This window comes from Vanessa cardui, chromosome 15 (genome assembly GCF_905220365.1).
Source record: "Vanessa cardui chromosome 15, ilVanCard2.1, whole genome shotgun sequence".
NCBI lineage: Eukaryota > Metazoa > Arthropoda > Insecta > Lepidoptera > Nymphalidae > Vanessa > Vanessa cardui.
The window spans coordinates 582432-599887 of NC_061137.1; the positions used below are offsets into that span (position 1 = coordinate 582432).

Below are 17456 nucleotides of genomic sequence, written 5' to 3' on the forward strand. Positions count from 1 at the left end.
CAAACTCTGATAACTGTTATGTACATATCCCTGTAATTATAGTCATTCAAACCGAAACACAACTATACTAAATATTGGTGTTGAGCAGTAGAGCATCTGATAGCCCGGTGGTACCTATCCAGAAGGTCTTGCAAATATCCTACCACAAATTAAACTAAACATAAAAAAGTTGGATTTTGGTTTCAATTAAAAACAAATCGGTTGATAAAGTAAAGAAAAGAATTTCCATACACATAATAGTGGTATCAAATTATTAAACGGATATAAGATGCAGTATATTCGCTTTGAATAAAAAAAATTATTTATTTTATTGCTTAAATCAAAAATAATACAATACTAATATTTACATTTGTACCAACATACATTTCATATATAATGTACATACACTGTACGTGTAGTTAGAGTTTGTCTGTTTTAATATATTTTGTACGTCATCAGCCTTTTTGATTAAGATAAAAAAACACAACTTTCTTAATGTTAACCTTGCGTTTTTTTTTAATAGCAATTATATTCCAGGCAAAAGGAAAAACACTCATCCCACCTCGTGGGACATTATTATATTATACATTTTATAATTTTATTTGTACCCTTATCCCTTGGTCGAGGGTTTTATGAAATGCTGACAGATGAGCTTACTGCTCCAGTTTCTTTGTCAAACTTTCTATTCCGATATCGAAGTTCACGAACTGAATTTAAAAAAAAATTTGCCTGCCCTGGATGCGGATGTAGTTGGCGACACAACAGCTCGTTACAGCCGCTAAGAACTGAAAACAGAAGAAAGTTATTCAATTTGATTTATATCCACCCGTTCCGGCTTCGTAAGGGCACGAGGGGCCACATATATTGTCCATATTGAAGGACTAACCTACCTACAAAGATAAATATTGTATTACTGATCGAATGATGGATTATTGATGTATTGTCAGCCAGTTAGACAATAAACAATTGTCATTAAAAAAAACACAAGCATGTATTTTTGCCCGAACTAATGCTTTAAAATTGTAAATTTTATGAACCTAGATAGCATATATGTATCCTTCTGTTAAGAGTAAAACGTCTTATCACGCAAATAATAAACGAAAATCTCCATTCAAAAGTAATTAAAAATCTGCTTCTGTTTTGAGCATTATTATAGAATTCAATTATATCTGTCATATCAATCAATTTATCCTAATCTATCTATCTATCTATCTATCTATCTATCTATCTGTCAACCAATCAATCAATCAATGCAAACATTCAACAGATAATTTCAAAAAAAAAAACGAATAAATATAAAAAAAATAAAAATGCTCTACAAAAGTTTGTATATCATCATGGCACAAAAAAGTCCAATTAAAAAGTAGCTTAACATTAAATAACTACGTCCTACTAATTGAGTTATCGGAATAGCTTATCATCATGGGTATTGATAATTTGTTAAGATTTCAAACAAATACTGATGTTTTTACCTCAAACGCAGCTACGATAACGGCGATAATAACCGTCGCCAAGCCAATGCCGTAGAAGAAGTTCTCAATTACTTCATTGCAACCTTTGTGAGCATTGAGTATAGTGCAGGCTGGGCGCAAGCAGCACGAGTCTGGTAAAGTGACGTTGAGGTAAGAGATTGGACCCAAGGGGCCGCAACATACGAACTGTAAACATATCAAAATCCTTACAATGACCGTTGAAAATTAATTCTGGCTTTAGACGAGGAGCATTTAAGTTGGAAATTGGAATTTGGTGCATCGTTCACTTTTACTAATAATGAAATCCCATTACGATCAAAGCTATAGTTAGTTGTAATTGTAAGGCTAATAATAACATAAAACACTTAAGACACTTAATATAATATATTATATTTTTTAAAACATTGATAATGATATTTTACTTACTGATTAAATTATCTATTTAATTTAAAATATGTTATAATTATTAGATAAACAACTCATCTGTCTTTCGTTCTTGCTATCAGCGTTTTAATATATTTAATAAAATGATATATTATTAATGTTTAAAATAAAATTTTTCAAAATTATATTGCATTAATAATATATTTGAGTCTACAATTATTATTTATGAACAATTATATGCTTGAATATACTGTGTATAATAACACAGACATCAAGTAATTTATATCAGTTAAGGTACTGGTTATCCTACGCTGTCTTAAGCTGCACAGGATATTTTAATGTATACCATTTTCCATTGCACGAAAAAAGCCAAACACAGCCATTTGACAGCAAATAGACGCGATGTCATTGGACGAAGGCTCGCGAAAAAATGGCGTTTTAAACGACGACGAGTTTTTATCGGAATTTAGGAAGTAAAATTAATACGGATATAAGTAGCTAAACGTTATTACGTTGTATAATATATTAATCATTAGCTCTTAGTAGTATAGCTGGGTTATTATCAAATCGCGTAAAATACGTAAATCTAAGGTTGGTTACTACTTAAATTGGAATGGACTGTAGAGATGACTTACGATTCTCTCGATATTCTGGAAATCCAATGGATCATCGACAAACGATTCTGTGAGCAGTCGAGAGAGGCCGTCAATGAAATCATCGTGCTTGGTAATAATCAATGTAGAGAGTGTTACTTTTAATACAGCGAGTAGTATCATAAAGAAGGCGTACTGAAAAAACAAAGTTAGTAAAGGTCACTCGTAAAAATTCACAATTACAAAATTCCAAAAACTTAAGAAAATGACCCACTTAGGGGCTGAGCCCTCCTCTCCTGTGAGAAGATGGATTGGTGCTTATCTATTAAATTAGACGCATGTAGGTTTCCTCACAAAGTTTTTCCTCACCGCTGCGTAAGAGATGAATTATACACATTTATTAAAAACATGAAAATTCAGTGGTGCTTGCATTGCCTTCTACCCGTAATCATCAGATAAGATGCGACCGTTAACTGCTGCAACATCTTAGTATAAAATAATATTTATTAACATCTTAAATATACTATAGAGGTATATAATATGAGACATATATTTAAAGCATTATATTTTACTTTAAATAGAGTTTCCATTTATTTACTGTTTTCTATTGCTTTGCATAAACTATAGTCATTTTTGTGTAACTTTAAAGTTAACATACTATTTAATTTACCCATTAATCGTTTCGCCTAATTCCAATTATATCGATGTTTAGGCATATTTTTTACCACACCTAATGCCATGATCATAATTTCGTAGCATTATATTTAAAAAAAAAACGAGAAAATGTAATATTTGCATCGGGCCAAATATTTTTTCTATCAACAAATAAATAAAACTAACTCTATTTTAGCAGTAACGTGTAGATGTTATAGTTTACTAGGGGTTGCTAGTCTATTAATAACTCACAGTAACGAGCATGCACTGGCTTTCCTTAATGACCCCACAGCATCCGAAGAAGCTTATCGTGAAGACGACACATCCGGCGACAATCGACACGACGGGTGCCAGCTGAATGATTTGTGAATTATCGAAGAGGTCCGATACCCACAGCACCGGTAGTTCGATCGCTACTCCCAGACCTATCAGAACAACTCCAGCTAGCTGAAAAATTGGTTAGAATTCTTTGACTAATAATATTATAAGATCGACGGAGAAAGACCACAGTGGCGTCTACGGAGAGAGACCACAATGGCGTGCACTTGGACACTTAACCACATAGGCCTCTCCTATGTCCAGCAGTGGACAAAAATCTGCTGATAATGATGATGTGATTATAAGATCGTATTATCGGTAAAGATGCAACTAAACTTTTTATTGAAAGAGATGAGTAAATATATACTTGTGACGCTTTTTGCGTCTTTTGACAATTCCCGTAAACCTATCATTATTCCCGATAGGGTTTGTAATAACTATTTATACTTAAAATCATGTTTTTGCCAATAAGTTGTTAATTCTTCAATTAATTATAATTTTTGACTTAAACAACAACTCTGCATACTTTTGTAACGTGAACTCATTTTTTAAAATGTATTTAAAAAGACGATTTATTTTGGGAAAGTCTAGAAAGAAAGAAAAAGACAAGTGAGTAAGAAGTATGCTGGCTGAATTTCGGTATTTTCGTCCTACACGATTCCGGACCAAGACATAACCACCGACCTTAAAAAACTAAGTTTTCTAAGGGGGTATAAATCAGATCAGTAAACAATTGCAAACTTAAAATATGTGCACTTTCTTTCCCATCACTCTTTTGAAAATACTCTATTAGGAAATCTGCGACGACAGGAAATAATTAGAGATTTATGTACAGAATAGACAACACTGTTTACTTCTTCTTCTTTTTTATTCATACTACTACAATTTTTAACGTAGGATGTTAGAGCCAGGCCTAGAGCTGGTTTATAAAACGATAGTTACCTAACCAGAAGGATTAAGTCGATCTCTGGGATAGTTATCGACGTAAAATCGTATGTACGTATCGCGAAAAATTAAACAAACAAAATTGCAACGCGTGCCGGGAATTAGCTGTTGTTTTACAAATATTTAATTAGTTTCGTATCGATGGAATAGCACCGTGATTATGATAATTTACCGTCATTTAAGTAACTATTATTAATCGTATTTCAAAACATTTAATTAATATAATATTAGTCCACGATCAATACGCGTGAGAATCAGTTTTATCATAATTTCTGATTTAGTACCTATCAAAACTCATAGAATTAATTACAAGTTTTTCCTGTTTTATAAGTTTGATTGAAAAACGCGAATAGAGAATTTAATGTATTTATATTAAATGTTTAATGTAATCTATTTAATAAAATAATTATTCCATTAGCATGATGTTCATATTTGTAAAGCTAGACATGTTAGTTTCATAAACTGCTAATCAGATTGTAATTTTGTTTTTGCGCATTGAGGAATGCATGTAACATACTTGATACATTTACGGAGAGAACAATGCACTAACCATAAGCGTTAATTGCAACTTCATTCACATAATAACTCTTTTTAATAACAATAATAATTGTCTCTCCTAGATTACTGTGCCGGCGATTCTACATGAACTTAGAAAAGTTAGTTGCATATAAAAGTTCGCCGGTATTTGTGCATTATAAAAAACTTCACTTTTTTTTTCAATTGCATTGATTGCTTTAATGAGAAGTTAATTGAAGAAACCGTATATTATGTCCACATAGCTAGTGTATGGTTGTATTGATATATCTTTACTTACCACAAAGAAAAGATTTGAGAGGAGTAAAATATTTTTACCCAAAGAACCAACACACCCTATCATACTCATTTCGAAATATCTTTTCACTTTATATTAATTTAAAACAAAATGTACGTTCCCCTTTTGATGTCTATGTAAACTGACATTTTGGTTAATAATTAAGCTAGCTATCGCTGTTGATAAGATTTCAAAACATGATTTCGAAGATTTATTTTTTTGTATCTCATGGGACTGGATAATTGTCACCTCGCTAACGCACGCGATGATTCAACGCGCTTATCGCTTGTTGTTTGTAAGTGTTTCGGTTCATGTGTGTGTCTGCGCTCCTAGATTTGAATTCCCTATCACCTGATATGAATGCATGCGCAATAGACAATTCTATTAGATAAGCAAAGATAAAGCGCTTTGTCTTATATAGAAGACAGATATTTTTGGATTTAAATGTGCTTTTCTTATTGATAGCCATCCGTAACCTATATATATCCAAACGTACGCCGGTAAATCTCCCAGTACTTTACCTTCACATGCAGTCTGGTTTCGCCTCCTGCTGTATGTTTAGAGATCCACGCTCTCGACTTACTATGTAAAGTATTTGATTAATATTATGAATTGAAAAACAAAAATTAAAAAATATCTTATCATTTGGCGTGCGTCCATACGCACGCAATGGGGAATTCCCGGCAATAGTTGTGGTGCAATTTTCCTCCGCTATTTATCGGTGTATTTTCATGCAGACGCAGTCATTTGCAATAGAATATGCAACAATGCATACCGAGATGGCTCAGTGGCTAAACGATAATTGTGGAATCAAGGGTCTAGTCTAACGTGCTCTTATTCACGGGTCAGAAAACCCTGGGATCTCCAGGCCTAGTGACGATGGAGATAAACAGATCTCACTTGATTCGTTGAGTAACAAGAAAAGGCACTGACTTTCAGACTTATGGGTTCTTCAGTATACTATGGTTATTCAGTATACTATACACGAGAGGTATCTTCACGGTAGCAGTTACGAGAGTGTGGCGCCTTCAGATGCAGCGCGCTTCAACCCTCGGTGGCTATAATCGGCGGTATGCTTTATCACGTTTGGTAACGAGAGGTGCTAGAAAGAGTTGGATTCTTCTGCGAAAGTGCTATGTTGCAAAAGCTGTGGAAGCGCGAGGAGAATGTCTTTACTCCGCGGAATAAAATCTGTGAATATAACCTTCTTCCGCCTTCGAACACATCATTGGTCTAGGGGGTTCACTGGAAACAGCTAGATTGGAGATCCGTATAACGAGAAAATCGAAGGGCCTCACGCCCCTCTAAGGGACGCAATTCGTAGTAGTAAAATAAATAACCTATATAAGGGTTATATATCCAGTTGAAAAAAATCAAAATTTTTCTTCTCCGCCCCAGAAAAATAATTGATTATAGTTAACATTGCTTTTTAAGCAATAATTTTTTTCAAAGTTAACTGACTTTACTGGTGTCATTCAATTATAAGTAATAGTAAGGAAAGTCCAATCTTCATAATTTTTAAGTATTGATTTATTTTATTAGTAAAATATACACATAATGCTGTCTTAAATTTTCGTGATTACACATTGAAATAAAACTAGCTATAACGGATTTGAATCGCGTATATTAATTATTTTTAACGCCCCGACGTTTCGAGCACTTTACACTATTTAAATATGGAATTTTTAATATGATATTTTCCGGCAAATATGTACTACAAATAAAACAATCAACTTTTACTGGGTTCCTTAATTTCTACTAAATAATATAAAATGGATTTTAAAAACCAGTCAAATAGCCTATTGATTGGCCCCGCCGCGGTCAAAGGGTAAACAACCCCTGATTTAATAAATGGCAAAGTTGTTGATAAACATAATATTGGTATATTATATATATTGTGTGTGGTTAAAGTTACAGCCTGTAAATTTCGCATTGCTGGGCTAATGGCCTCTTCTCCCATTAAGAAGAGGGCTTGGAACATATTCCACCACGCTGTTCCAGTGCGGGTTAGTGGAATGGACAACTGGCAGAATTTCAATGAAATAAGACACATGCAGGTTTCCTCACGATGTTTTCCTTCACCACCAAGCACGAGATGAATTATAAACACAAATTAAGCACATATACATAGTGGTGCTTGTCTGGGTTAACAAAATACAAATGAAGCACATGAAAATTCAGCAGTACTTGCCTGGGTTTGAACCCGAAATCATCGGTTAAGATGTACGTGTTCTAACCACTGGGCCATCTCGGCTTATATTATATTCGGTGATTACAATATTTAATTTTAATGACATGCAATTAAAAAATAATACCTAATTGTTTTTTCAATTGAAATGAGAGTGTATGTATGTGTTGTCAATTTTAGTGCGAAATCTAAAAAAATTTTCTAGTTTCTGTCGTGTTTTGGGCCTCATTTGTTTCTTGAACTTATATTGGTATACAGTTATATTCAAATAAGCATGTTTTAATATCATAGCAATAGGGTGTGCGAGGCAGAAAATGTTTAAAAAAATCACGCTGTTGTGGATTTTCAGACACCTAGACGGTGCTGGTGAATCTTGGAATTTATTTCAAACGTATAGATATAATATGGAAAAAAAAAATAGGTAATAATTTTGCATTCAAAAATAATATTTTGAAGTATAAGGATTTCATTAAAAAACAGTCTCTGTTTTTATTGTTTATTATAAACACTTATCACTTATGTTAATTATATTTTAAGTCGGTGTTCGCTCTAAGTTACCCTAATTACAAATTGTAAGTTGTACACAATGCTAGTACTAAGTATTTTAAATTATCAGTTTTAATAAGTTTTTCTCAGTCGAAACGTGATTTTGATCTTTCTTTTAGACTTAATTTATCCTTTTCTTTTTATTTTAACACGTCTATGTTACTACGTCATTAAAAGTGCTCTTTTTATATCAAAATATTTCGGAATTGTATATCTTAATATAGCTATGTATACTTATTCACTACTTATCATACAAAGAAATACTTTATATATAATCTTAAATAAAGTTATTGACGAAAAGTGTTATTTAACTTTTTGAATAAATTCTGCAAAATGTCACTTAATTTATATAGTTCCCTAATCGAAGGAACCCAATTACAAAATCTGTGGTCGTCTGACTGTCTGTCTATCACAGGGTTTTAGAACTTTCCGAATCCGCTATCAAATAAATAAAAAAATCAAAGCCAAAAGTAGTACGAATTGTGCCTTATTGTGTGAATCTGGCACATTAATTACAATGAACAAATCCTTTGAATTTTTGATAGTTATTAAGAAATTTATTTAATACACGATAGACGGATTTATATTACACAAAGTAATTGTAAATATGCGACATTAATACGACGATTCTCATTAAACTTAATCTAACGGTAGTGTATTAAGTATTTGAGTTTAGTAATGTGTGCGCCTGCTCTTGTTGCGGGCGTGGTTTGCGAGACAAAGTCCGAACACGACTGCGATCAACTGAAACAATACAAACAGAAATTAATACATTTTATATAATATATATTTATACATATGGATATATACAATCTAATGATGAGGAATTCAAAATACAGAACGAACGAGTCATCTGAAGCAAAGTGTCACCTTTGGTTATAAACTTTGGCAATGTTGTCTAGTCCCGATATTTTATTAAACAGGTGGATGCGCAAATTAGACCACGAAACCAGATGGCGTTATTTCAACCGCCCATTTAAAATGTCGCGATATAAATCACCAATACGCCACCTTAAATCGCCAATATGCCACCAACCTCGTGAAACTACGATGTTTTGTCCATTGTGTTTGTATAACAAAGACTCTCTTTCCCTTCATACCAGAACACAGCAATAATTCCAAAGCAGTTTGGCAGTAGATTCTTATATGTTATTTTGCGCGACATTTCGAGAGAGTTACACGAGTCTTGATCATAATTTAACTGGCCACATCAAACCTCCAGTGTAACAAATTCTAAATTACTATTATAAATTCAAAAAATGGTTTAATTGTTCCTGTTACCTGGATTTGTACACAGGCATAAAAACTTTACATATATTTTTTTTTAATTTAATTTATATTTATGATAAATTATCACCAAATAACGTCACTTTTTTCTTTATATCAAGTTTGATTATGCCAACGATTGTAATTGAGATAACTATAATCATAACATAAAAAAACAAAACAAGTTCTATTTACCACACAATAAAGCAGATTATCTTTCGATGATATCATTTAAGAATCATTTTAATCGAAATTTGTATTCATGGAATATTTTTTACATTATTACATACTCAATATACTTTATAAATACATAGTTCCTTTACATAAGTTTCTATTGCAAAGTATCAAGTTTCTCATAGTATAGAATTTATTGGTATTTCATCAAAATAAACAGATCAATTACAGAATAATCTTTGGTTAAATTATATATCTGTATTCCAACATGTAAAACTTAAAAATAAAAACAGAAATCATGATCGATATGAAGGAAAACGCGGTCTATCAAATTTTCTTCGCACACAAATGCTTATAGGTGACTCATAAACGCTAACTCACCTCAATAGCCACGACAATGATGGCGATAACCCCAATGGCCAATCCAAAGGTCTGGAAGAAGTCTTTGACGACGGAATTGCAACCAGCGTAAGCGTTGATAAGTGTGCAAGGTGTACTGGCACAACAGGATTCTGGCAGTGTGACAGAGAGGTAGGAGGCAGCGCCCATTGGACCGCAGCACTGGAACTGTAAACAGATAATATTACGTTACATTTTTATTTAAAAGAAAGATTTTAGTAAAATAACTAATAAGTGCAGGGCCTTAATAAGTTGGGCTCACGTATTTTTTCCAGCAGCCATTTTTTTTGGGTCATCAATAATAATTTATCGAACTGATCGATATTTGTTGATGGAATTAGTACGATAACTTAAATAAGTCTAGAATATTTTTTTTTGGGTAAAGCAATTCTAAAGTGAAAAAGACTTACTGATCTCTCGATGTTCTGGAAAGCCACCGGATCCCTGGAGAAACCTTCCGTCAACCAGCGCGGAATGTCATCCAAAAGTTCGTCTTGTTTCACAAATATCAACGTAGCCAGCGTTATTTTCAAGATCATAAGGACGATCATAAATATAGCGTACTGTAAAACAAATTAAATACTTAAAAAAAATGTGTATCTGATATATATATCGTTAGAGATGAAAAAACTCCACCATTTGCACATTATACGACAAATTTTGGCGACATTTAAAATTACCTTTAGTGCACGAAGTAGTTTGAGCAAGTCAGAACGCATAAGTTAGTGCATAGAAGTTCGTGTATACTTAAAACTTTGACGGTCTTTAACAAGTTCAAACGTTGAAAGTTGTTACAATTACGAGAATATGCTTAAGTTTCTATAGGGCAGCACTGTAATGTTTACAGGAGTTTCTTATCGGTTCTTCTCGTTAAAATTTGCGCTCTTAATCGGTCGTAGTTCTTACATATTCTGTTCTTATATTAAAAAAAAATTTATGTTTTTGTTATTGTCGTAAGCTTGTGTTAAAAGAGAGCTAACGCAATTTTTACGGTTTATTTGAGGGTAAACCAAGACCAATTTCCTTAAAACAGGCATTTATTTTTAGTACAATATTAAAGTAACTTACAGTGACGAGCATGCAATTGCTCTCTCTAATGGCACCGCAGCATCCGAAGAATGCAACGACGAAAACAATGCATCCTACGACGATGGCTCCGATCGGTGTCAGCTGGAATATCTGCGAGTCCTCAAATATTTCGGTCACCTCAGACACTTGCAGTTCTACGGCGACACCCAGTCCTATCAGCGCTATACCAGCTAGCTGAAAACATAAAAGTATTTTCTTTATATTACCGGATATTATTAGTAGACTTACCGACAATTTATTTATAAGCGAAAATATGTATGAATAAACTTAGTAAATATTATTTTTTTATTTACAATTTAATGTTACTAAAATTTAAAATTCTTGATCATTTTGTCATTGTTTTTATTTATCTATAAAGAGTCCTCATCAACATAATATAGTTTTCGTAATGGCTTATAAGCCGCCAAGCAATATCGAACAATAAGTAATTTCTTAAACAATCTATTACTTCTAAAATAATGCTTCGTTAATATAGATTTCCGGTCAACCCTTGGCAACCAAAGATTTAAATCTTTGTTGGCAACTTAACTTTACAGTCCGCGTTACATTTTTCGATATTCAAAGAATTTAAAAAAAGAATTCGTCTAATATGTCATACCAAGCCTATGATTGGTATGATACTTTTATATATTAGCCGTATAACTGTAACGTAACTTATTAACAAAGTATGAGGCGCTGCAGATTTTATTAATAATCTTTTTATTGAAACCGATTTTTTTAATATTTGTTTAATGCATGAAAGGATTATCTCTGGTACATATACATATTACCGCCGTAAAAAAATAGAAATTTCTTATACTACTAATGTGACACCGACTTTGTACTAGCTCACTGACTCATAAAATTTTATAAAAGATATAGTATCTTTGGACGCAACGGCTAGTTTCTCACCATAATTTACTTGATCGACTAGTGTGCAAAATCAAATTAGATTTCAGATATCCTTTTCATTTATAAAAAAGTATTTGCTTACGTAATTTGTATGAGTCAAACTCTCATAGCAGACATTCACACTTGAGCAACACTTCAAAAATTCTTATGAAATCATAACTGTAGTCGTTTGAACGTCACTTAAAATACGAAACTGTAAACAATTTGCCGTGGGAAACTGGGTCCGCTTTCAGCCCTCACTATAGAGATTTATAAATGACACATTTGGTTCACTTGCAAGCTAGTTTAGGAACCAACAAATTGCGAGCTAAGATTATTTATATGCCTAAATACAGTATCGCAGTAAAAAAATACTAAAACAAGCTAACTTTATTATCTCTTTGTGTGCGTGACAATCGCCAAATGTCACACTTCTTTATAGTACTACACTTCTTAGATGTGCATCGGCAAATTCAATAAAACCGATTACTGCTGATTTATACAACCAACAGAAATAGCTCCCTATCGCGCCATTCGACGCTATTCATCGCCATAGATTCTTGCATCAGTTCAACCCGAGATAGCAAGTGCACGTAAATCAACGTATCTAATTGGTAAATATGGATATTAGGTCAAGTTATAACGTTTGTGTAAAGATTGTATTCTCATAAGAAATAAATATTGATAATTTGGGATAGCGTACTTAATTCGGATGTGATCGGTTTTACGAATTTTGCCGATGTTACAATTAGGTCGTGTCGTACTATACTAGTTTAAGTCTACTTAGTGCCACGTTTTTTTTAACGCATTCGCATTTAGACATAACAATCGAAGCTTATAGCTGGTAGCTGGTGATCACGTCACAGGATTATGTTCAGTTAAGTTACTTGAGTATCAGTTGACCTATTTTAACTTAGTTTGTATTCATTGAACAGCCTGTGAAATATTAAAGATTAATTACATACATATAAATTATATTACATTACATACATTTGATGTTAGGTTTTGTGCAAGACCATTTGGGTGGACACAGTTTGAAGGTAGAATATATGGTAATCTGGGTCCCCACAACAACAATGCTTAGCATTGTCGTACTAATGTTTGAAGAATCTGTGAGTCAGTCTATCTACAGGCACACCTTAGGGACACCTTACTCCCAAAGTGGGTGGTGCATTGCTAATATCAGGAGTAATTAATATTTCCAACAGTACAGCCAATGACCAGTGCTAACCACTGAGAATCAGATTAAAAAAACAACAGTGTCAACTATACAACTAATACGCCTTCTGGCTTTCAGAAACCTTGCATTTCGTGGGTTTGCGAAACAATGTGCCATAAAAACGTTCATTAATAATTTTAATGTCTAAAAAGGTTATACAAATTCAAATATAGCTTATCTCAGTGCGGGTATATCGTTATATCTACGCTTATCTTATCTCGTTATCAGTATGTGCGGAGGTGCAGCTCCGTATGAATTAATAGGAAATAACAACTTATTGATTTATTTCGTATTTCACTTGTAGCGTCCATTATACGTAATACTTTGACCGGCTTGTTTTAAATTGTAAATGAAATAGCTAGTAGACAGAATCAAAGAATTAAATCAATATACTTAAAATTACGGAGTACGTTTTACTAAAAAGTTGACAATATAAATAAAAAAGGAGCCTTATTTAGTTAATAAAATGATTAAATAAAAAAGAACATGAATCCACTTTTTAAATCAAAACCAAAAGAAAATCTCTTAATGACGCAGTTGGGCCTCTTTTCCTATTGGAGAAGGTATGGAGCTTACTCCACAACGGTATTCTCATTTGCCACATGTAGGTTTCCCTGCGATGTTTTCTTTCACCGCCGAGTATAAATTATAAACATAAAAGCATTTGAACCAGTGGTGCTCGCCCCGGTTTAAACTCAGAATTTGTTAAAAGTCGCGTCTTTTCTTGGCTCTGAGGCATTATTTGTTTTTCAATCCGAATTTAATCGATAACAGCGCTGCTATTACGGTTATGGCATAGCAACTGTTGCTATCAAATATTTGTTTCGGATTCATTTCAAATAAATTGTCCCAAATCAAAAAAATATAAATTAGTATTATAGACCTATGCAACATGTTTGTTAATATTGTTTATTCTCTTGGTGGTAGGGCTTTGTGCAAGCCCGTCTGGGTAAGTATCCACTCATCAGTTATTCTACCGACAAATAACAGTACTCAGTATTCTTGTGTTCCGGGTTGAAGGGTGAGTGAGCCAGTGTAACTACAGGCACAAGGGACATAACTTAAAATCTTAGTTCTCAAGGTTGGTGGCACATTAACGATGTAAGAAATATTTAATATTTCTTACAGCGTCTTTGTCTATGGGTGATGGTGACCCATATGCTCGTCCGCCAACCTATACCATAAAAAAATGTAGCATGATAGTTCGATCCCGCTGAGTTTCTTTCGCCGGTTTTTCTAAGGTCCGAGAGTATTAAATTCCAAACTGGTGGTAGATTTTTGACTATCAATAAGCAAGTGTGTATCGATTTCGTTAATCGATCGTTTTAAAAATATGAGCTCAACACTATTAATAGAATAATATAGCCAAAATAAATATTTTATGAAATCATATGAATGCCAATTTGTAAATTTTGGAAAAACTGCAATCACTGCCATAGACAAATAGAGCTTTTTATCAATGCAAACTTTAGCAACGAATAGAAGTTTCGATTGAAACGATACATTAATTATTATTAAGTTTTTCAAAATGGCGGTCAATGCTTACGAATCACGAGATAAAATGTATATTTACATTTAAGCTTCCTTTAAATATATTTCAGGATAATTATAAATTGTGATTAAATTAAGTATGTACCTATATACAATATGTATGACAGGTAAGTACTTTTTTGTATTAATAATACCATTATTACCTTTGACTGTTTCGCTTTCAACTTCGATACAATATTATTCTACATAGATTTCTAGTATAGCGCTTTAATAATTTTATGATAAAAGTATTACTAATAATAGTTTAATATTCAGCGCTAAATAGCTTGATTTAGTAACGTATCGATGTTACTGTTTGAAAAAACACAGTATCTACGTTGATAGTAGTAATCTTAATCCACTATATAAAGGTATAGACTGTAATCTCTCAGAACAAACAAATACAATCCCTTATTTGTAAAAAGTCAAAAGGCAATCATGTATGGTGAGTTATGTATTTGTAATTACACTGAATCACTTTTCCTTAGAATTGAAACTTAGTACGAGGAACACTTTAGAGCGTGAGCCAATGTTTTTTTTTTTATGGTATAGGTTGGCGGACGAGCATATGGGCCACCTGATGGTAAGTGGTCACCATAGACAATGACGCTGTAAGAAATATTAACTATTCCTTACATCGTCAATGTGAACTTTGGGAACTAAGATGGTATGTCCCTTGTGCCTGTAGTTACACTGGCTCACTCACCCTTCAAACCGGAACACAACAATACTGAGTACTGTTATTTGGCGGTAGAATAACTGATGAGTGGGAGGTACCTACCCAGACGGGCTTGCACAAAGCCCTACCACCAAGGCACCTTGTACTGGAAACTAATCTTGTGCCTAAGTTCAGGCACAAGATTAGTTTCGATGGTAGTGACGCATGTAAGCAGTCTTTAAACTTACGGTCTATGGAGAGTGACCACTTACCATCAAGAAGAACATTTGCCCGTCCGCCAACGAATTTATGAATAAACTAGCGGCTCATCCCGGCTTCGCACGGGTGGACATAATCCCTGGCAGCTTGATTATTTCCGACATGTTTAACAATTGTTTTCAACTTATTTACACAAAAACCCTTAATTCTGTATATACATAAACCTTTCTCAAATCACTCTGTTTATTAGTGAAAACCGCATGAAAATTCGTTCAGTATTTTGGAGTTTATATCGAACATTTAGACAGACAGACGTAGCCAGTGGACTTTGTTTTATAATATGTAGTCACCGCCACCGCCTACTAAATAAATTATGAACAACACGTGCAACAATTTTGTTTAGTATGAACAATAAAAAACATTTATTTAATCTAATATAAACCAATTGATATCTGAATTTAATTAATTTGCAGCTTTGTTATTGGTAAATTTAATTTTCCTGAAGTCTTTTTATAGGTAATTTAAAATGCAAAATTAAGTCGGTAGAAAAATTGTGTACGGTATATATTTTTATTGTAATGTCTACACCAATATCTTATATAGACAGATCTTATATAGATTGACGCTTGCGATTTTATACTAATTTATTTACTTGTATAAATATGTATTTTTGAAAACTTAAACACAAATACAAAACACTGATATTATATAACGATTTATTTCATACATAGCTATAGCCATATCGATGATATATCGAAGTTTACCTAATATTTTATGTTTTTAAACAATATAACTCGTAGTACTCACCGCAAAGAATAAGTTCGCGAAGAACAGTATGTATTTTACCAAGAATTCACCACAGCCCATTTTGATATTATTATATATTGAAATCGAACGTTAAATAACACAAATGGTGCGTCCGCGCCTCGAAAGCCTAGTCAACTGAACGCAATATGGCGTTGATCGCGCCGTTTATCGGGACCGATAAGATTTTGGCGACACCGTTTCAAAGAATCACCTTATTTTATTATTGTACCGTCGAAATTTAGCAATGACTAATAACTGTTTTGTCGTTCGTATATTAGATAAATTATGACATCAGAATACATTTAGTAGTTAAATTTAAGTTTGATGACAATAACATAAAATATGAATAGAAGAAGATTCCTTTATTGTTTAATTAATTGGCATTTACACATTAATCTCAATGTATATCCAATATATACAATAATGATGTTGTTGAAATACTACAGGTAACCTTTGGAACTTTTATGGTAGTAATTATAATTAACAATAACTTATGTTGGGTTTAGTATTCCACGATTTTGGGAAAATGAAGCGTTTCACATGTTAGAGGTTCGGTCCCTGATTACAACAATACCACCCATGTCATGTGAAACTACACTATTTTTGAGAAAATTAGGAAAAACCATCATATCCTATAATATATATGTAAAATAGATCGTCAAAACCCTTAAGAGCAGGATAACAGACATAGTTTGTTTAAGTTCGATATGCAGTATAATAGTGCATATGATATGTCAATATAACCACTCCAGCAAGAACCTGCACCCGAGTACTAAAATCGCACCATAGTTCGTTAAGATTAAGTCAGTATATTTTGCAAGAAATTGACGCATTGTTCTAGGAAGTGTGATATGTATGTAGGTGTGAAAAAATTGTTTCAAGCTTTAATGGCTTTCATTTGTGGCAACACTCCACCGACCATTACACTAATGCTAAATAGGATGGAGAGAAAATATATTTAGTACAAAATTTAGGTTATGTATAAAAAATTTATCGTAACTTGTACGTGCTTGCAATTACTGATTTTTTTTAGCCATAACATGACGATTAATTAAGACAGGGGATATCAGCAGATCTTAACTTTACATGAAATATTCAGATACAATTGTTAGAATTATTAAAACATATGTATGACATTCATAACCTTATTATATTCTACTAAATTAAGAAAGATTAATTGATCTTTAAAATTATACTTCGGATAGTACAGTATAACTACTACAACATAACGTAATCACTATCTCTAAATATTAAATTTGATAAAAAGTAAAATACATTTACATATGGCGGATTGAAATCTGTCGTTGACCAGCTCTCGAAAGATAACATGAGAAA

At 32.9% G+C, this 17456-nt stretch overlaps 2 protein-coding genes across 2 annotated transcripts; both read right to left on the reverse strand.

The window, feature by feature from the left end:
• Positions 1 to 201: 201 nt before the first annotated feature.
• LOC124535649 (23 kDa integral membrane protein-like) lies at positions 202 to 5380 on the reverse strand. Its single transcript, XM_047111933.1, has 5 exons — positions 5160 to 5380; positions 3335 to 3529; positions 2471 to 2623; positions 1452 to 1637; positions 202 to 764 (listed from the first exon to the last, which is right to left on the reverse strand). Exons 1-5 carry the CDS (start codon positions 5226 to 5228, stop codon positions 693 to 695), a joined length of 675 nt encoding a protein of 224 aa, XP_046967889.1. The 5' UTR covers positions 5229 to 5380; the 3' UTR covers positions 202 to 692.
• A 2446-nt stretch (positions 5381 to 7826) lies between these two features.
• LOC124535751 (23 kDa integral membrane protein-like) lies at positions 7827 to 16276 on the reverse strand. The gene is made up of 5 exons (XM_047112066.1): positions 16122 to 16276; positions 10798 to 10992; positions 10140 to 10292; positions 9712 to 9897; positions 7827 to 8634 (listed from the first exon to the last, which is right to left on the reverse strand). Exons 1-5 carry the CDS (start codon positions 16179 to 16181, stop codon positions 8563 to 8565), a joined length of 666 nt encoding a protein of 221 aa, XP_046968022.1. The 5' UTR covers positions 16182 to 16276; the 3' UTR covers positions 7827 to 8562.
• Positions 16277 to 17456: the final 1180 nt, after the last annotated feature.